The sequence below is a fragment of the Salmo salar genome, chromosome ssa04, assembly GCF_905237065.1.
Source record: "Salmo salar chromosome ssa04, Ssal_v3.1, whole genome shotgun sequence".
Classification (NCBI taxonomy): Eukaryota; Metazoa; Chordata; class Actinopteri; order Salmoniformes; family Salmonidae; genus Salmo; species Salmo salar.
The window spans coordinates 60256505-60278638 of NC_059445.1; the positions used below are offsets into that span (position 1 = coordinate 60256505).

General features: G+C 41.6%; 2 protein-coding genes and 1 long non-coding RNA gene across 7 annotated transcripts in view; 1 reads left to right on the top strand and 2 right to left on the bottom strand.

Annotated features, from left to right (window-relative positions):
• Positions 1-1068: 1068 nt before the first annotated feature.
• Positions 1069-15587, bottom strand: rasl10b (RAS like family 10 member B). Of its 2 annotated transcripts, XM_014197177.2 has the most exons (5): positions 15159-15587; positions 15019-15051; positions 13191-13585; positions 7359-7483; positions 1069-3239 (listed from the first exon to the last, which is right to left on the bottom strand). In XM_014197177.2, exons 3-5 carry the CDS (start codon positions 13482-13484, stop codon positions 2969-2971), a joined length of 690 nt encoding a protein of 229 aa, XP_014052652.1. In that variant the 5' UTR covers positions 13485-13585; positions 15019-15051; positions 15159-15587; the 3' UTR covers positions 1069-2968. The 2 variants fall into 2 exon arrangements, with proteins under 2 accessions (XP_014052652.1, XP_014052651.1); XM_014197176.2 differs by lacking the exon at positions 15019-15051 and having other exon boundaries at positions 15159-15586.
• On the top strand, positions 8635-14037 carry LOC106603460 (uncharacterized). Its single transcript, XR_001328418.2, has 2 exons — positions 8635-9095; positions 13180-14037. It is a non-coding gene; the product is annotated as an uncharacterized lncRNA (long non-coding RNA).
• Positions 15588-18915: 3328 nt separating the features above from the next.
• Positions 18916-22134, bottom strand: part of ap2b1 (adaptor related protein complex 2 subunit beta 1) — a 69829-nt gene continuing 66610 nt past the window's right edge. For all 4 annotated transcript variants that reach the window (XM_014197172.2, XM_014197174.2, XM_014197175.2 and 1 more), the window contains one exon: positions 18916-20974. In XM_014197172.2, coding sequence (XP_014052647.1) covers positions 20900-20974 — 75 coding nt within the window. In that variant the 3' untranslated portion in view covers positions 18916-20899. The remainder of the gene's footprint in view (positions 20975-22134) is intronic.

Sequence of the window (22134 nt, forward strand, 5' to 3'; positions counted from 1 at the left end):
GGCTGCAGCCACAAACTCAAATAGACATTAACACACTCCCACACTATGTGGTGGCTGCAGCCACAAACTCAAATAGACATTAACACACTCCCACACAGTCACACACTATGTGGTGGCTGCAGCCACAAACTCAAATAGACATTAACACACTCCCACACAGTCACACACTATGTGGTGGCTGCAGCCACAAACTCAAATAGACATTAACACACTCCCACACAGTCACACACTATGTGGTGGCTGCAGCCACAAACTCATTTGCTGATCGATAGTTTTTTGTTGTTTTTTAAATAAAAGATTCTCTTTCATGATTGTGAGCTGAATCACAGATTAACTTTGAATAGATTTTTTTTCTTTGACAGCGCTTGTTTTTGATCAACATTCAAGGCATTATTTTTTTATTGACCTCTGCTTCTCAGGAGTGACCCTCTTGTTTACAGTTCCGCGGGTTGCTACTTTAGCATCCTTTGATTGCTTTACTTAGCCTAAGATACTGTCTCAGTCACCTTGTGTGTATTGAGTTTATGGCTGCAGCCCTCTAGCATTTTGCTGCTTGGAAGATCAAGTCTGGAGCTATTAATAGCCCTTGTCAGAGCTGCAGCCCGTCACACTACAACAGCTGTGCTTGTTCCCCATCCGCTTGCACACACGTCACGCTCCACACCGCCTTAGTCTCTACTAGAAAGACTCCTTCAATTACCTCTACTGGCTGTGGGCCGGCCAGCGAGACTGACACACTGGGATGAACTGTACTAGGGACGAACAATACACACTGGGACATACCAGGGATCAGCATCCGGTAGCCTTGAACCCAAATTGTTTTTTCAGCAACTTAATTTCTCAAAACAAGCACCTATTAAGTTTGTTGAACAATTTGATTTGATAACAGCATTAAAACAGTAATTCACAACTAGTGTGTATTTTCTTATTAGGCCCTCAGGTTCAAGATGGCCCTCCAGTAGATCTCTTTGAATACAATACTGATATTTTAGACACCTCACAATGCCAGGTTAGTGGTTTTCATCAGAATGGGCCTTTAGCGAGAGACCTCAGGAAATGAAACAGGAATCCTGAAAATAAAATATTTTATTGGAATGTGTAATGATGTAGTACCCAGGTAAGAGATTATGCAGGTCTGTGACTAAGGCAGTGGAGGAGGGAAAAGTAAATCTGACCTGTGGCGTAAAGGGCAACCATGCAAGGCAGTGGTCTTTGAGACTGTTATTAGTCTGTCGAGTTTCTCTAGCTATGTACTATAGACCATGTAAGAGTTCCAGACAGACCTACCTGTGGAGTATTGAAGAAGGATGCTCAAATTATGATGTATTCATGAAACAGACCAGAGAATGGGACGTCTGAGGACTCCATCGTAATTATAGGTTCACATCAACACAGAGCAATTTAAAGTCATCTTCATAATCATAGACAGCTAGCTAGCTCATCAGCATATATAACATTTTTATTTATTTATTCAGGAACAGGCTTATTAAAATCACAGGTCACGAAAGTAGTTCGGCTCTGATTTTGGGGGCTGTTAGACATTTGAGGCTCTCCTTATGGAATGTGATTGGTCCAAAACAGAAAACATTCCTGCAACTGGCAGTTTATTAACACTATCTTCTTATAGTACCATACTAATTTAGTTTCACTCAGGTAGGCTAGCTGTATCTGCATTGTATTCTCCTTTCCCCATATTGTTTTTATTTACTTTTCTGCTCTTTTGCACACCAGTATTTCTACCTGCACATCTATCATTCCGGTGTTAATTGGCTAAATTATAATTACTTGCTACTATGGCCTATTTATTGCCTTACCACCTCACGCCATTTGCACACACTATATAGACTTTCTCTTTTTTTCTATTGTGTTATTGACTGTACGCTTGTTTATTCCATCTGTAACTCTGTGTCCCACTGCTTTGCTTTATCTTGGCCAGGTCGCAGTTGTAAATGAGATCTTGTTCTCAACTAGCCTACCTGGTTAAATAAAGGTGAAATAAAATAAATAAAAAAATTCATTGAATGCAACCTTACAGGAACAAGTGTGTCCTTTTGTTCCCCCTTATTCCTACGTTTTACCAAAGTTTACTAACATTCAAGCATGGCATGTTCATTTATTGCTGTATTTAGCAGTTCAGAGGACCTGAACAGATCGATATATTGGCAACCACGTCTAGCCTCAAGTATTTTATTACATTTAGACCTTATTTTTACAGCATCTCATTAACAGTCTCATATCAGGGGTTTGGTCTGAGTTGTGTTTGTATATAAACACCCTTATGTGCTTCTACAGTTGTAGATTTTAGGATGTACACAGTTGTTTGTTTGCGAGTGGAGCGTAAAGGTGGACTGGATTGGATTACTCCATTGAACAGAAATCTCCCTAAGGTTGGCTGTTTTGGTTTCAGAGGACTAAAGGAGAGGATCTTTTGGATTGGCGTAAATTGAGATGGGCTTGTGTACGGAATTCGTTTAGCTACCTCTGGTGATTATATGCTCAAGTGTGCACCTTCAAGACATCCGAGCAGAGAAAGAGAATGCATCAGCAGATGTCAACCTCAATCCCACTCCAAACAGGGCTTTGACATTAGCAATGTCGTACATCGATCAATGTCCAGGTGAGTCAAACAACATAAGCCAATCTGTCTGTCTGGAGCGACTCCCAGATGCTGGAAAGTTCCTTTAGTGTACTTGAACGAGTTCAGAATTTTTACAGCAAGGGGTTGGTTTAGCTGCCTCCAAGTCAAGAAAATATCAAAGATACTTTACAAAGATGGATAGGGTGGTACTCTCTATCCCTGATCAAGTCAGATAGCAGCAAAACAGAGGGCTGTTACATGTTAATACTGTAGCTTCACGGGACAGAAATGTGGTCATTCATTGTGGTCAGCTATGGTGGTCCTAGGGAGGTTTACTGTACCAATGGCCCTCAATGCCACTCTGGTGCGCAGCCACCGTCACTGAGTAAATCACATGAGGGCACAGCGTTCGTTTCTTAGTGCCCGTTGGAAGCGGATGGTTGCATGGACGTGTTTGCAGCGGGCACAGCCCACACTGCGCAGAGCCTCCCCGAACAGCAGAAGCACGTGCCAGTTGAACTTGGCCGAACACTCCACGTAGCCACACTTCCAGTTCTTCCTCACCAGGTCGGACATGTTGTGGCGGGGGATAACACGCCCCCGCTGCAAGTCCCGCTTGTTCCCCACGACCAGGATGGGCATGTCGCCTGTGCCCAACACCCTGTAGAGGAAAAGAGAAAAAAAACACACAGAATGAGAGGTAAGACACCTGTGGTCATCTAAAGCATTAGGTATTCAACACACAGTGGTTGCTTTTCTGTGGTCATTTAAACAGAAACACAGCATCACATAAAAGCAAGGCTTAGCTATGACTGACACAGGTTTGTACCTCAGTTATAGTTGATGCTATTGAGGCAGCGTTATCAAATCCCCTGCCCTGCCAACTCTGTCCAAAACTGACTCTAAGCCTTTTTATCAGGAAGTCTTCGTAGGGAGAGGATTAAGGGACGTTTCTGTTTGGAGTTATTCATGACCAAAAACAAGGGGTGCAACTTACACTGGGTACGGGGCCACATTCTGGAATTGCATTTTTGTCCCTCCCAGTTATCATTGGAATGTGATACAAACGGTGTGCTTTAGGAACATGTGGACGCCTCTGACTGGTCGGATAGGCTGTTTTGGAATGTTTATCATTTTTTTATCCAGTCGGATAATGCCCCCCCTCACTTCTAAAACCAAAGTTGCGCCCCTGACAAAAATCTAGACATTTTCAAAATATTGAATTTAACAAGGGCTTTTCTTAACTCTGTACATTTACTGACAAGTGGACCTTGACAGAAACGTTGAGTTAGTTGAGGGAAGGTTTAAATTCCCCCTCTTGTCAAAGTAATATGCTGGTAGCTCCTACAGAGCTTTGTTTGAAACCTTGGGTTTCTGAGGTGAGTGTTCATTGTGTGTGTAATGTATACAGTGTGTGTACATAGTATGTGTATACAGAGTATACAGTGCATTTGAAAAGTATTCAGACCCAAAAGTATTCAGACCCATTTACTTTTTCCACATTTTGTTACATTACAGCCTTAATCTAAACATTTGTTTTTAGATACCCCATAATGACAATGCAAAAAACTTTTTTTAAACAGAAATACCATATTTACATAAGTATTCAGACCCTTTGCTATGAGATTTGAAATTGAGCATCATGTTTCCATTGATCATCCTTGAGATGTTTCTACAACTTGATTTGAGTCCACCAGAGGTAAATTCAATTGATTGGACATGATTTGGAAAGGCACACACATGTCTATATAAGGTCCCACAGTTGACAGTGCATGTCAGAGCAAAAACCAAGCCATGAGGTCGAAGGAATTGCCCGTAGAGCTCCGAGACAGGATTGTGTCGAGAAACAGATCTGGGGAAGGGTACCAAAACATTCATGTGGCATTGAAGGTCCCCAAGAACACAGTGGCCTCCATCATTCTTAAATGGAAGAAGTTTGGACCCACCAAGACTCTTCCTAGAGCTTGGGAGGAGAAGGGCCTTGGGGGGAGCACGGCTTAGGTCAGGGAGGTGACCAAGAACCCAATGGTCACTCTGACAGAGCTCCAGAGTTCCTCTGTGGAGATGGAAGAACCTTCCAGAAGGACAACCATCTCTGCAGCACTCCACCAATCAGGCCTTTATGGTAGAGTGGCCAGACGGAAGCCACTCCCCAGTAAAAGGCACATGACAGCCCGCTTGGAGTTTGCCAGAAGGCACCTCATGGACCACCATGAGGAACAAGATTCTCTGGTCTGATAAAACCGTAGGGATGGTGCCAAGGAAACCTGGCACCATCCCTACGATGAAGCATGGTGGTGGCAGCATCATGCTGTGGGGATGTTTTTCAGTGGCAGGGACTGGGAGACTAGTCAGGATCAAGGGAAAAATAAACAGAGCAAAGTACAGAGAGATCCTTGATGAAAACCTGCTCCAGAGCGCTCAGGAACTCAGACTGGGGTAAAGGTTAAAATTCCAACATGACAACGACCCTAAGCACACATCCAAGACAATGCAGGAGTGGCTTCGGGACAAGTCTCTGAATGTCCTTGATTGGCCCAGCCAGAGCCCGGACTTGAACCCGATCCAACATCTCTGGAGAGACCTGAGAATAGCTGTGCAGCGTACCTTCCCATCCAACCTGACAAAGCTTGAAAGGATCTGCAGAGAAGAACGGGAGAAACTCCCCAAATACAGGTGTGCTGCCAAAGGTGCTTCAACAAAGTACTGAGTAAAGGGTCTGAATACTTTTTTTATATACATTTGCAAAGATTTCTAAAAACCTGTTTTTGCTTTGTCATTGTGGGGTATTGTGTGTAGATTGATGAGGGGGAAAAAACAGTTTAATCAATTATAGAATAAGGCTGTAACGTAACAAAATGTGGAAAAAGTCAAGGGGTCTAAGTACTTTCCGAATGCACTGTATCTCTGGTCAGATATATGTGAGTAAGATCCAAGGTGTCACACTCCTCTCCCCATCCCAGGCCTCTGTGTTCAGCTTTTGTCTCTTCCTTATCTCCTGAAGATGATGATAGGAAAGAGGGAACCGTCACAAGAACTAAGAAATAAATAGCTTTTCCTCAACTGCCAGTTCCTTATATTGATTTCAAAAGAATGTAGCCTACTGCTCCAAATGTTGATTTTACAAGCATGTACTGCAAAATATTTAGCACGTAAATCTAACAAATCGAATGATTTGTGCATAATCATAACTGGGCGAGCCCACCCAATAAATGGATGACTGGGAGATGAATGGCTGTGACAGGACCGGTCACTGACACCATTAGCCTCTGTATGGCCTTGGCAACGTGGTGCTGTCAGAGTGGGCACTGATTGATGGCCTCACGCTCACACACCCTGCCCCTACTGTCACCACTGGAACAGCTGTGACGTCCACTTTCACGTCCCAGTGCCATGAAGAGAAATGTGTGGATTCAAGAGGAAGCCTTATTGGCTTTTCAAAACTGAGGCCAAGGGGGTTGGTTGGGTCAAGCCTGCAGTAACTCCTATGCCTCGATACATTTTCACCATGGTGTGTTATGAAGAACTTCAATTAAGTTAGACATATTTTATAATACATTAGATATTACAACTTCTTTATTACAATAGCAGCACATACAGTAAGTACATTGCAGAAAAATCTCCTAAGGCACATATATCTTAGGAGAGGCAGCCAACCAGCTGTCAGTCTAGTCCCAGGCAGCCAGCCAGCTGTCAGTCTAGTCCCTGGCTCATTAGCAGATTTGGAGATGATATTAAACAACCCATCTCTCCCTCTGTGTGTGTGAGAGCAAGACATGTGAGACGTGCAAGAGAGATGGTGGTGTGAAGATGATTTCACTGTAAATGAAACACGTGTTTTCCACCAAGGTCATCAGCTGCCTCACAACGACAAGTCACGTGGTTGCAAGCTAATGGCTCTCAGAATCAATCTCCGCTCCACTGACACGTATCACACGTCTGTCCCTCCAAACATCACATCATGTCACTATCCCACACTGACATCAGTCTAAGACAAACACCAGCCTTGTTTCCCAACCCTATTATTAGGACACACCGTCTCTCTGATTAAAGCTATCTGGGCTCCCAGGAGGGATGGTTTGCGCAAATTGCTTTGACTAATTATATGACACAGAATTGGTTTAGCAGCTGCCTGGTTTGGGAGAGATGTATCGACCTGAAAAGCAAGCAAGCACTACTGACATGAAATTTGTGGATTCGCAAGGAATGGTTATTGATTTTTTTTCAAGCCCAGAGCCAAGAGGGGTGGTTTGTTAAAAAATAATCTCATGTTTCTGGATACATTTCATCCACAGTGAAAGATTGGCTTGGTAACAGTTCTATCAGACTGTGACTCAACTTTTTACCATGGTAAGATAACCACTGTGAAATACTTGTTTTGTAACAAGTATCTGTTGAGTGTCTATAGTGTCAATTGTGAGTGTCTATAAAGTGGGTGTTGTTAAAACTGTTTTCATCACACCATTCCACACTGCATTTGCTTCCAACATCATCTAAAAAATACAGAATTCAATAGAACATATGAAAGAGCAAAAAGACAATGGAGGGATTGTGAAGAGAAGCCGAAGTGATTATGAAGACACTTGACCCTGGCAGTCTGAGCCACTCATGTTGATTTCAGTCCAAATGTTAAATAAATGTTCTATGTGAGTGTGGCGGTGGAGGCTCCTGATTGCAGCCCAGGCTGCTCTATTCATAGCGAGCCGTAATTACGGCTGAGTTCAAAGAGCTGGTGCCAGCCGGAGCTGGCCCCTATTTGGCATGCAGGCCGTGTCCTGACCTGGTCTCTAGGATCTGCTGGCGCATGGTCTTGATGTATTCGAAGCTGTCGAAGCAGCAGATGTCATAGACCAGGATGTAGACGTGAGCGCTGCGGATGCCTCGGCAGCAGGTGTCTGTCCACTCCTAGAGGAGGGAGGGGAGAGGATAGAAAAGTGAAGGAAAGAGAATAGTAGAAAGAGGAGGGAAGGAGACAGGAGGGAGAAGAGAAGACATGGGGAAGGCTCTCATTAGGAAGCAGTACCTTTTGTCTGGTAATACTCAGATGCATTGTTTAATACATTTTGAATGTGACGGAAAGATTTCTTTTAAATAGTAGCATGGAGACCAATAGTCTTCTCCTATTCTGTACACATGCACGCACAGCTTTTGCACACTTTTTCAGAATGATGTTAGTCTAGTTAATTTGCTGAAATTACTTGCAACATAGCATACTCTCTGGACAATATGACCAAAACACAATCTGCTCTCTTTTGTAATTTTAATTTCTGCTTTATGATTGGCTCCTCGCTGTGAGAAATATTGTTTGCAAGCTAGTGCTTGCCTTGCAAAGCTTTTCAAAAACACCTCAAGCTCTTCATTGCAAATGAAAACACTGATTATCTTATAAATGATCAATTGAGTGTGAAATTTGATTAAAGTTATACCCAAAACTGTGGTTAATCTGTTGACTTCAACACAATATTACTTTCTTTAAATGAGTAAGCCAAACTAGTAATTACATTTTCTGAGGTCTCAGTTTCAGTTCAATATTTTGTTCTGTGACTGTAAAATTGTGTCTAGATGTGATGAGAAATCTCTGGTTCATTGAAAGGCCAATTTTCACTCAAACTTTATGACTGAAAAGCTGCCAGTGTTGTGTTTGAGACCACCTAAGGCAAGACCGATTCAAGATCAAGACCGGAGGGGGGCGAGACCAAGTCTAGGCTGAGACCGGGAGGGGGACAAGGGGTCCGAGTCCAAGTCAAGACCGAGACCAGAAAAATGCGAGTCCAAATCAAGACCATGATTGTAATTTTGGTAAATCACCACCATAAGAGTTGAAAATGTCCAGTATTTCTGTGTTCATATTTCAGAACAACATATGGATTCTTTAGACATTCAGAATAGTGAAAAAATGCAAGCTGAGGAAAAATAGAACCACTCTACAAATTATTCCTAACCCAAACACAGTGGGGAACAATGGGCCTTCAGAGAAGGGCTAAGGATTTATAAAATAATGTTTATAATAATATAGAAATAATGATAATTATATTATTATTTTCAATGATGTTCTGATTTAATCTCTTCAGTTTTTGTTGGAAAGGAAAGGGTTAAAACTGAAGATAAACAAATATCCAATCAGGATTTTTCTTTGCTAGTCTCTGGGGGGATACATTTGGCTAGCTAAGTCAGCCATTGGCTAGGCCATCAGAAGCTAGATAAAGGCATCTGCCATTCAATTGTATTAGGACAACATTTTGGAGTGACAGTGAAATCATCCAATCACATTTTGACTTCATGAGTGGGACTGTTTTTTACAAAAAGTATGGAAACTTCTGACTTCTTGAACGCCAACGGGTTACTACGCAATAGTGAGCAGCAGTTTTCCCACGGTCTAGCTAGCTAGCTTTTGTTGTCGGCTAGTTTTCAGCGGCAGGATGTGTTATCAAAGAGGATGTTGTTGCTAATTTGTTAGTTTCTCCCTTTTCAAGAATAACTTTCAACAAGAAGTTAAGTTTCAAATGATCATCATCTGGTGAGTGGAACTGTTTTTTTTTATTGCAGTGTGCTTGGTGTTGTTAGCCATCTCTTTGAAAATAAGTTGTATGTGAAACATTGTTGCATTTAAAGTGGAACTGACAGCATTTTAGCAACATGAAATCTTATTAAAATCTGTTCATATACACCCACAGGAAGAATATTACACTTTTTAAAAAACATTCTGACATGTGACCTCTTGGGTATGGTCATTTTCACCTTTTCATAAATTCTTAGTATCAGGAATTCCCAAACATTCTAAGGCATTTGTGATAATTCTACCACAATAGAGTGGGAAAATGGATGTGCATTCGCACAATTAATGGACACTGCAGTAAATAAAACAGAATAAAAACATCTGTCTTGTCCAGGACCGGAGTCTACACAGATCAGGGGGTTATCAATCAGAACTACAGTAGACCTTTATACAAACAAGCCATTTGCCACACGGGCCTGTCATCATTCACTTTGAACTGGACTGTGTGTTTACAGGCAGTTGCAATAGCGCGACGTTCGATCATTAGAACACATTCGTCAAAAGCCACAAAATAAACCTGAATGGATTTCTACAAATATGTAAACACCACAGTCATCTTACAAAACATGAAAAGCTAGGCTCTCTCTCCCTCAGTTATGCACATCAACAACAAGAGCAACAACTAATGCTAGCCAGAGCAAGATAGGCTAAAATCTAACAAAGGAACATTAGATAAACCATCTCAAACTTTTTCAGCTAGTTGGCCGTCAAAATTGCACTGATAAACGATGGAGAATTGTAGCCTCCTCATCCTTTTACAGCTTGCCTGCCAACGCATGCTTGTCCCAACCAAGCACTCAAGCTAACTGGCTAAAGTTGGCTAACTTGCTACTTCCAGACACAAATGAGAGAACAGAGCTGGTTATGCTGTTTACATGTCATCTAGAGCGTTCTTGACTAACTATTACTTCTTTTTCCTACGTTTACTGACACCGGTCATATTCAGCAGGTGTTGCGTGTTGGTAAATTCATCAGTTGTTCTGTCCTCTGGCACACTCAGATGAGAGTGCTCTCAAATCGGAGTAGATAGCCAGAGTGAATTTGCGAATGCAAGAGAAATGCTAACTGTATAACAGTCGTTCAAGTTCTTGCTAGCTAACCACATGACACCTGCATCTCTAGCTGTGTATGTATTGCCACTGAAAAACGATATTTGGGACAAAGTCAGTCACTCACCCACTCCTCCAATGGTATGACATGACAGCTTGCTAGCTAGCTGCTAGCAGAATATCTAGCTAACGTTAGGCTCTGTGTTTTTAGCTTGCTACATAAATAGATACGCTAGCCTATTAGCCATGTTATGACTGACTTGTGATCATTGCCCTTGCTAGTTTACTTGTAGTGACATTCCCAGCCTTAGTTACATTAGTCAGTTTTTGTCCAGAATATTGAGTTATTGAAACTCAAACAGTGCATCCCGAATGGAGGCAACAAACAATGTACCAGTCCAGCTGTGATTTACAACCTGATAGCAATGTTGTTTTGACTCTCCAGAAATGTATTGGTGAATTATATTAATCATGCATTTAACTGCATCCATCTACATTCTACAATGCCTTAGTGTACGTCATGGATCTGTGAGTCAAAGAGTACCTATTTTTAAAACCTCTTATAAAGTTGGTTTTGTGGCATAAACAGGGAATTTGATATTAATGACTTATGATTGTCTTTTTGTTTCATAACTTCAAAATTGTTCAAACGCTGTCAGCTCCACTTTAAACTTTGGGTCACTGGTTACTTTGTGTGCTAAACATTAAATTATTTTTTCAATTGGAAGTAATAGTTGTACATTTTGATTGGGAAATGCTTAATGGTTGTGTTTTTGTTTTCTTATGATTGGGACCTTCTGGCTTATTATGTACGAGTTTCTGGACTGGTTATCCTTTAACATCATGCTGTGTGTGACTGCTGTCTTTCCATCGGCCCTATGCAGTGGTGCCTGGAGAAGTGGGTATACTCTAACTGTGCCAAAAAGTTCCCAAACGGCCCACCCAGCGAAGGAAAAGCACCCTAAGTGAAAATTAATTTTCCTGTAAATACTTCAGATTTTCACTCTCAAAATCACTATTTTTTTTTATAGAAAAATACAAAAATGTGATGGTCTAAGTCCACAACAATGCTTAAATCACATAAATCTGATTGGGTGGGCCTGTCAGGGCCTGGCTCTCCAGTGGGTGGGCCTGTCAACCCAGGCCCATCCATGTCTACACCCCTGATGCAAACAGTGCATGATGACAATTGCACATCACAAATAGCCTACTAACCAACACTTCGGACTGAACTTTTTCAATACCTGGTTTGTATACCCATTCAGTGGGCAGCACGTGGGCCGGGGGCGGGTCAATTGGGACTGTGGGTCAATTAACCTTGTCGGAGTGGACGCTCTGATTCTAGTTTGTGAGCTAGGAAGGATACTGCCTGGGAAGGTCTCCCACTCAGAAGTACGAGATGGGGGGCGGGGGTAGGTTGACCTCAGGTCTCCCCACTGGAAGCCCGAGGTAGGGGGAGCAGGGGAATCTATTAAATAGCCACCTCTAGCTTTGTACAGTACTAATGCAATTAGTAAAATCAGTCACACTACGAAATGCTACCAAATAAACCACAATTCATTCATAATACTGTGAATATTTAGTTTCACAGACATATTGTTGCATTTTTTTTCTGGTTTGTGCGAAATCGTTCAGAATAATATAAAACCAGTCTGCACACCACCAAGGTGAATTGGTTTAGTCTTGACTCTTGGTTGACAGTGTTGGGGGACGGGTAATGTATTGATGCTGGAGTGCCAAATCAACACCATTTTTTTTCTATTTGTCTGAATAAAAATTACAGTTAGTACAGAATGGTACTTTTTGTTTTTTGGGGGGCGGGGGAGCCATACAATCTAGAACCGCCACTGTACCCATTGTTGCCTTAGTTGGTATTTACTGGTAGGTATCTTAAATTGAAACGTATTTTCTACCCAACGTTACCGATGTCATTCTTCTGGGACCTGTTCACTCTTGCTGCCTGCAGATGATATTCCGCTGAAACTAGACTGTTTGGCGCGCATGTGAATATATGTCACATGCTTTGCGATTGTGTAAACTACTTTGTGAATGATTTCTCTATTGTACTACATAATTGATAAGTCGTATACCTTCACTACACTACTTTGATACTCATCAGAAGGGATTAAGAAGTGATTATAAACAACGCCCACAGAAAAAACTGGGTAAACGATTTATATCTTCGTGTACCCTCTACTACACTACTGGCCCTTTTAAAAATATTTTTTTTTTACAAAAAGTGCACTCATACAATAATGCGCTGGTATTTCGGTTGCTGTCATTTCAGAATCACGAACCTGTCACTATATATATATATAAGGCTGTTAAGATATTAATGTTTCAAGAAAGGAGTGTATACATTTGGCCTGGTGAAGCTGTTTTATGCGCTGACTGAATGGAAGCTGATAATTATTAGTTTTTTACTCCGCTGGTCTCGGGAAGAAATTACGAGTCCTCACTGTCCGAGACCGAGTCCAAATGTATCCGACACCGAGACAAGACCGAGACACCGAATATGTGGTCTCGAGACCGGTCTCGAGTACTACAACAATAAAAGCTGCTTTAGCAGTATCTTCTGGACAGAGTAATAACCCCATCTAATTTATCCCTCTTATAACAGTGTTCTCAGGAGAGCCCTGTGTTGTATAATACATTCATCTGAGAATATCAGATATTTGAGTAAAGATAAAACGGATTTCTTCCTTTTATGTGACATCCTAGGTGAATACAGAGAGCAGGTTGTCCTCTTTTCTAACCCAATGACAAAGCTGCTGACTACACACTTTCAGATGTGTGTGTGTGTGTGTGTGTGTGTGTGTGTGTGTGTGTGTGTGAATTTAAATAAAAGGGTCTGTGAGGCATCAAAGCAGGGCATACACAGCATCAAATCAGAAGTGGCTTCCTCTCCTCATGTCATGACATTAAAATGGACCTTTCACCTGTCTACAATGTCTAACCTGCCACACACATCATTTCCCATCACTGTTGTGCTTTAGTGGGACAGTACCTGCATCGAGTTCCCGGGGAAGCTGGTGATGGCAGGATAGTCGGTGATCTGCAGGTCGTGCACGTGGCCATTGAGCACAGCAGCAGACAGATGGACCCGGCGGGCGCGGCTGGTTGCCGGGGCGGGCGCCTCGCTGTAGTCATCGTGGAGGAAGCGCTGCACGATGGCAGTCTTGCCCACGCCTTGTGCCCCCAGCACAGCGATGCGGAAGGGAGGCGGCATGCTGCGCCCCCCTCGACCCCCTGCTGCTGCTCCACCCCCCTCCCTGTTCTCGCAAACCACCGGCCAGTGCATTCAGGGTTGTGCAGCGCATAGTCCCCACGGGCACAGAGGCAGTTGTTGTGGTGGGGGGCACGCTCGGCCACATTCATAGACCACCAACACCCCCTATCCCACTGGTGGAGAGAGAGATAGGGGAGAAAATGGAGAGGGGGAGTGAGAGATAGAGGTAGAGGGATTGGAAGAGAGGGAGGAGGAGAAAGACAGAAAAGGGGAAGGAGGGAAAGAGAGGCATAGGGAGACAGAAATTGGGAACACACAACAGGTATCGGTCATTTAGTTCATTTGGAGCTTAGGTATGCTAATTCTGGATCACTCTACATTTGTACATTAAAGTATAGGTTATTTTGGCAAGTGCATTCTTTTTACCACTGCATGCCTTTCATTCATCTACAAAAGGGAAACAAAAGCACTAAGCTGCTAAGCAACCAACTAAAACAAGAAGTCATATATACAAGGACACTGGGAAGATGAAATTAACGTATACTGTGAAAACCAAAGTGCCACTGTGTAATCTAAATTTGCTTTTTGACAAAATTGAAGCGCAAAATAAAAGTAACTCAAAATATTTATTTTGTCACTCTAAAATCTGTGTATTGTCTTCCAGATGGTTTATTGGAGGTGTGGTTTTGGAGTCAGTACAGCCTAGACAGACTAGACTAAGATTGCTTATTAAGGCATCACTTCATTATCCCTGATAGTTTAAAACATTTCATGAGTAATCTACAAAATGTACACATCTACAATAATCTCCGAGATGCATTACTCCAATATGCCTAACAAAATTCCAACCAAATCTATATCTGAAGCTGCACATCATTAACTCAATTTTTTTAGAAGACAACAATCACCATTCAAAAAAGTTGCCATTCCAACAAATGGAAGCAAATTAAATGGGCAATCAGCAGTAGAAACAATAATAAAGCACCTCCCTGACCCTGTTTTGGTAAAAAGCAGAAGGATGGGGCTGGAGAAATGTAACCACTCTCAAATTCACAGACAGAGCTATGGATGCAAGGACTGACCATCTATGATATCAAAATGATAGTTTTAACCATGTTTTGAGGCTATATAGTGTTTGTTTACATTTACTTTGTTTACAAACATTGGAGTAAAACAATCTTATATTTCAGGTTCTAATGGGGTACTACAGTTAAACTAAGCTCATGAGGCATTTATAAGTTATATTATTCAAGAATCAATGGGTACATATCAATTATTTATAAGTCCAAAAATGTATGTAGCAATTGCTGATTGCCCCTTTAAGTTTCCCTTACAGTAGATGTACAACAATAAAGAACAAGCGCATCACCTAGTGGAAGAAATGGTAGTGGTCTGTACAGAAATGACCTCAGACGAGGTCAACTTTGTAAAGTGGAACATGTATCGACTAATATCTAATGTAACACTATCATCCAAAATTATTTTTGATCAGGAAAAATAGCACAATCACATATTAAAAAACAAATATCACCATCTTTGGATAGGCTTTATGGTTAGCTAATAGGCTTTCATGAAATGCAAAAATAAACCTACGTATGAGACTTACATTCCAACTTTGTGCGAATATAAGCAAGTAGATCTGTAAAAATTAAGAATAAAATGAATATAAATAGACCACCTTGTAGCTGCAACTCTAAACAACTCCATATGAGTATAATATGATTAGAAATGATAGTACATGCTTACCGTGCGCACGGGTATTGTGCGGTGCCGATGCCGTACGATTCCAAAGTGCTGCTGCAGATACACCTGCTGTGATGCTGATGTGTGTAGAACCTCATTCGTTGGCTTCTTACTGACATATAACGGTCTCAGGTGGATACAGTGAAGAGTCCTAAAGATACAACCTACTCTCTCGTTAGTGGAGAGACGACACGCGGTCTAAACGCCCGTCATATATTGCAGGCAGCAAAAATCACAAGCCTACAGTACATCCACGTAATTCATGCAGGCTGGTTTCGTCAAAGACAAGCCTACTTTCGGGGTGAGACCTTAAAGTGTGTAATAGTCTATGGACGTAGGGCCATCACATCACGTCTGCTGTAGCAACAGTGTCTAACAACCGACAGCCAACATATAGTGAATAACCTAGCATTTTAGGGAAAGGTACGTTCCGCACCAGAATGAAACGGGTTGCCAGAGAATGTCAGAGAAAGGTATCTGAAATTTGAGTGATAGGGCTATCTCGTTAAAATTGTCAATTGGAACACTATTGGAGTTTTGAGTGTATTTGGGGACACTGCGCGCGGCAATATTTTACGCGCAATTTACGCACACATGCTTTGCCTTTTAAAGACTATTAAAAATAACACTAATCAGATCCATGTGGTTTCTACACAATCCCTGGGGCTCTTACATCAGAAGTACATGCACGATCTTCCATCTGAAATGAACAGATTTTTGTGCGCGCAAAGCGATTTCATCTAAAGTATGAACTCGAATGCTTGAGCAACATGTGTACACTGCACCCGATGGGCAGTAAGGAGACTGTTTCTTAGCAACAGTATATTTTGCCCCTGTTGCTAAGTAACCTCGTGCCACATACCTGTCTAGTCCACGTCACCTCTCACAATCATTTACTATGCACGCAGGTGCAATTTCATGTGATTCAGCCAGGCAGTTAATGTGAACTCACTAACCTCACACCTTGCAAACATATACCATTGTCAGATCTTATTCCGTGATACAGTTTGGCCTTGAAATGACGGATGTTTTTGCTTCAGACTTTTTTTCAATGAGTTTACAACAATATACACATTGACACTGCATGGGAATGTGACTACGTTCTATTGTATATTTTTAAGAGAATTAGAGCAACTAATTACCAGAGCCATATTTTATAGGTCTATATATAGCTCTGCTAATTGCAAACTAGATTTTTTTCCCCCATCCCCACATCAGTGTGAAACACTTTTTTCCAACACTGACAATGCTGGTCTTTAGACTGTGTAACGTCCATTGTGCTTGCTTTTCTCCCAGACATTCAACTGTTACAAAAAAATAAAAAATAAATGCTGATTCAGATTGACATTGTCCGTGTTAAAATGCCTACCCACCAAAGGAAAAAAGAGCACCTGAAACATCAGTAGCATCCCAAGTGAAATAAGCTTTGATTCTAAGCGAGCCACTATGTATTCTGTGTATCTTTTGACTAAACGCACAGAGATTATGCACTGCTGTGGTTGGCCTTTGGCCAGGGTCGGCGCAAGAACGGATCAGTTGGAGGGGCATTTGATTTCTATAGGTGGCCCGTTTTTTTGTTGTTGTTAATGGGTGTGATAATAAAGACCATAGGCAGTTTGTGAGTTTGGGGAAGTTTACAATTTATCCTACCATTTCTACCTATCTGTGTGCCCTTTATGATTATTTTTCTATGCACATTTTCATGGAACATTTTAATTTCAATAATAACGTTTTAGTTTCTCAAAATTATTGCTATGTGGTTAATCATAAAAATGTTAATTAAAATGATACAAATCTGAAAGTTAAAATTCAACTAATGCAAGAGCACCAGCCTCTGCCATATGGACACCTTGATCCAGAAATTAGCATATGGAACTCAGAGATAGCCTACAGTGCATTCGGAAAGTATTCAGACCCCTTCCCCTTTTCCACATTTTATTACGTTACAGCCTTATTCTAAAATTGATTCAATAAAACATTTTCTTCATCAATCTACACACAATACCCCATAATGACAAAGCAAAACCAAGTTTACAATTTTTTTGCAAAAGTATAAAAAATAGAAATACCTTATTTACACAAGTATTGAAACCCTTTGCTATGATACTTGAAATTGGGCATCCTGTTTCCATTGATCATCCTTGATGTTTCTACAACTTGATTGGATTCCACCTGTGGTAAATTAAACTGATTGGACATGATTTAGAAAGGCACACACCTGTCTATATAAGGTCCCACAGTTGACAGTGCATGTCAGAGCAAAAACCAAGCCATGAGGTCGAAGGAATTGTCTGTAGAGCTCCGAGACAGGATTGTGTCGAGGCACAGATCTGGGGAAGGGTACCAAAACATTCATGCAGCATTGAAGGTCCCCAAGAACACAGTGGCCTCCATCATTCTTAAATGGAAGAAGTTTGGACCCACCAAGACTCTTCCTAGAGCTGGCCGCCCGGCCAAACTGAGCAATCGGGGGACAAGGGACTTGGCCAGGGAGGGGACCAAGAACTCGATGGTCACTCTGACAGAGCTCCAGAATTCCTCTGTGGAGATGGGAGAACCTTCCAGAAGGACACCCATCTCTGCAGCACTCCACCAATCAGGCCTTTATGGTAGAGTGGCTAGACAGAAGCCACTCCCCAGTAAAAGGCACATGACCGCCCGCTTGGAGTTTGCCAATAGGCACCTAAGGACTCTCAGACCATGAGAAACAAGATTCTCTAGTGTGATGAAACCAAGACTGAACTCTTTGATCTGAATGCCAAGCGTCACGTCTGGAGGAAACCTGGTACCATCCCTACGATGAAGCATGTTGGCGGCAGCATCATGCTCTGGGGATGTTTTTCAGTGGCAGGGATTGGGAGACTAGTCAGGATCAAGGGAAAGATGAACAGAGCAAAGTACAGAGAGATCCTTGATTAAAAACCTGCTCCAAAGCGCTCAGGAACTCAGATTGGGGCCAAGGTTCACTTTCCAACAGGACAACGACTCTAAGCACACAGCCAAGACAATGCATGAGTGGCTTCGGGACAAGTCTCTGAATATCTTTGAGTGGCCCAGTCAGAGCCCAGACTTGAACCCGATCGAACATCTCTGGAGAGACCTGAGAATAGCTGTGCAGTGACACTCCCCATCCAACCTGACAGAGCTTGAGAGGATCTGCAGAGAATGGGAGAAACTCCCCAAATACAGGTGTGCCAAGCTTGTAGCGTCATACCCAAGAAGACTCAAGGGTGTAATCACTGCCAAAGGTGTTTCAACAAAGTACTGAGTAATGGGTCTGAATACTGATGTAAATGTCATATTTCTTTTTTTTGCTTTGTCATTATGGGGTATTGTGTGTAGATTTATGAGGGGAAAAAACAATTGAATCAATTTTAGAATAAGGCTGTAACGTAACAAAATGTGGAAAAAGTGAAGGGGTCTAAATACTTTCCCGAATGCACTTTCAGTCTGTCCAGAAAAAGTATGACATGCTATACTTATTTTTTCCAGACAGCATCAGATACATGGACTACAAGTACGGAGATAGAGGGGCACTGTTTCACTCTCTGATACTTTATCAGAGATTGATAAGTCTTTCTGTTGGCGCACGTCTCGGTCAAATAAATGATCAATATTTTATTTGGATAGGCAAGGAGGTACGGTAGGGCGGGCATGCCCCCTAGGGCCCGCCCATATTGCCGGCCCTGCATTTGGCTGTGCCTCATCTGGTCATATTACCTTTGGGCTGATTATGGATTGTGAAACATCAGGCACTGCATAAGTTTATAACAGATATTTTATTGAAATAAGAGCGGATACAGTGACAAGTTGAGGATGAGGAGTGATGCAGGATCAACAGGCTAGCTTGAGGAGAAGGCTAAAAAAAATGGTCATTTCAGTTGTCACATTATTTCCTCCTACAGCTGTTCTGTAGGCCTATTCCTGGTTGCTGGGCTTATGAGAAGGTACATGAAACATTTTTCTCACACTTAGTTCTGGGTGGGAAAGCCAGAACCAAATACGCCTTTATAATAACATCTGGTCATACTACCAGGTTACGGTTTGGTTTAGAATAAGTGTTAGGGTAAGGGTTAAGTTTAGGGTCAGAGCTAGGGTTAGTAGATAGTCCATCTAGATGCTCTACAGACTATCCAAAAAAAGTGTTACCCAACATCTTGCTGGGGACACATACAATCAAACTGTGGCCAAAGATCAGACCTTCCCATGTAGCTAAGTGTCGTTTTGAGAGTGAAGAAAACAGACCGCTAAGATTTCTTGGGCGCATTAGACACTGCTTCTATTGCAGGTTCACAGGCACATCAGCATGTATGGCAACAATACAATTAAGAAGCCAAAGTCACAAACACAATTGGTACCCTTGAGACTGCTTTTTACATTGGCTTAAATAAAATGATTAAAATGTTTGAGCTCAACTAGCAGAGGTATAACAACAATGGCCATAGAGATATGGCATATTAAAATCCCATCAGTTTGTATACATTTATAAATAAAACTTATTTAGATCACTTTCCACATGAGGACTTGGTACATAACTGGAATATAGTGCCACTGTTTTTCTGTTATGGATTTCAAGCACACTTATTCTGGTAGTAATATAATAATCTTTCATTAGTTGTACAGAACTTCATGTCTACAAACTATACCAGGTCACTGCACAGTATAATCATAGAGGGGTGACCCTGGTCCTTTAGGTGGGCTGCAAGCACTACATATCCTCCATGTTCAGGATAAAGCAATGCCAGGGAGGTGGTTTTAACAGCACAATAACACAAATACATACACTAGGCATGTCATTGATGACAGTATGGGGTTGTTCCCTACTAAGCAAAATATCAACTGATATTGACCCTGGGTTTGGGGTTTAGTTCTGTTTAGATGAACAGCTGCAAATGGAATATCAATAACAATCTTACAATTAAAGAATAATGCATACTATCTCATTGGAATCAATGTAACATGAGAACAGCAGTACAGAATGGACAACTCATTCCACACTCGCAATTGGCATATTCATTAATACTGCACCACAAAACCAGCAAAGGGACATGGATTATTGGAAATCTAGGAATGGCTATAGTGGTGTTTGATTGTTGTGGCAGATCGAGCAATCAGAAAAGGGATGAGAAGCATGAAATGATCAGCTGCCTGCAAATACCAGTAAAAAAGGAATGGCAGATGGGAGCAAACATAATAATAGCTACCATAAATAGTGGTTACTAAAACGAGAACAGAATGAAATCCACTAATGCATTAAAATCTATTTCATGTTCCCTGGCTCTGCTCTCACCACTGCCATATTGGCTCAGAATGGTACTTGTTGCATCATGGAGACTTAGCAACTGGTTGAACTGGCAACTTCGGCTCCTGCAAGGCCTGGTAGATGGCACTCAATCGAGTATGGTTGGGCAAGTAGGAAAAGTACCACGGAAGAATAAAAAGCATTAAAAAGAATAGACACAAAAACATATATGATATTACACTTTTCAATATTGGAAATACAGTACAAAGAGGTGGGGCGATGGCTTAGTGAATATGAAAGGTTTCTTCTTTTTTGGAGAGCTTCACCATCAACCACGTTTTACGACATTAAGACATTTAGTTAAGGATGGACTGGGGATGTCACATTCTCCCATGGAGGTAAGGATGGTGGAGAGGAATAATGCATGACTAGAATGCTAACAGCTGCTGTTTGTTCTTGGAGAGAGGTGTGGAGTGGAGGGTGGTGAGTGGACAGAGAGAGTTCAGTTCTTCAGGACTGAGTCGTACACCTGGTAGACATACTGGGTCACCTCAGGAGCCCGGCACTTCAAGGACAGCTGGAAGAGAGGACATGCAAATATATAGATTGATGTACAACTATACTGTAGGTTACCTTTCAGCTCAATAACTCTGAACACTTCACCTTATCCACTGCACAACAGTTGAATTGCTTTGCAACTCTTTTCATTCGGGACACTTCATGTAAACAAAATGATATAATACAATAATATATAATAGTGTTATTGAGTATGCCTACAAAGTATATTAAATCAGTTAAGGCTTTTTCCTTCGACCAGATTTAACATCTGCATTAATCAGTTTCTATTGACAGTGGCCTAATTAAGTCTGAGACTAATTGAAAAATCTTACCACCCCTACTCATGTTTCCTGATTATTGGATTCCACAGATGTATTTTTTTTAGACGTCTCACTTGCTATCCATACTTCCTCTTTACAAACTCTACAACATGAATACATACTAGTACGTAGTCAGACATTCTCCTGTTATTATGGCCTGGTCCATATGTTCTAATTGTTCCATGACAGGCCTTGATGCTGTCCCAAAGGTATTTGTCTGAGAGGAGCCTCTCAATAAGTTGGCCCCACAAAAGTAGCCCTTGACCATTTCGATAAACCGTTCGGCCTCTGTGCTAAGCCTTTGCTAGGTGCATTCTTTCAGTGGCGTAGCAACAATAATGTTGTTGTACTTTATGTACCAAATAAAATCAAATGTTATTGGTTGCGTAGACATATTTTGCAGATGTTATCGCAGGTGCAGCAAAATGCTTATGTTTCTAGCACCAACAGTGTAGTAGTAACTAACAATACACACAAATCCCCCAAAATAAAAAGAAAGGAATTAAGAAATATCAGAACAAGCAATGTCAGAGTCTGGAATATAAATATCTATGTATATGATGGTGTGTATAGACTGGAGCGCAAAGCCCTACACTTGTCCTCAGAGACACACAAAGGTTGATATTAACTGTTGACTGAACACGACCACCTTGGACAGCAGTTAATGAATTAACCCCAGTGTATTATATATCACAATAGCTCACTTTCTATTATCAGTCTTCCACTGCCCTGATGTCATAGGATAAGTGTTTGTTCTCAACTGCTTTGACGGGCTAACAGTCTTTTGACCAATAGTAGAGCCGGCTTTCAAACCAGTTGGTCACAAGCAAGATTTATTTGCTTGCAAATGAAGTTTCCC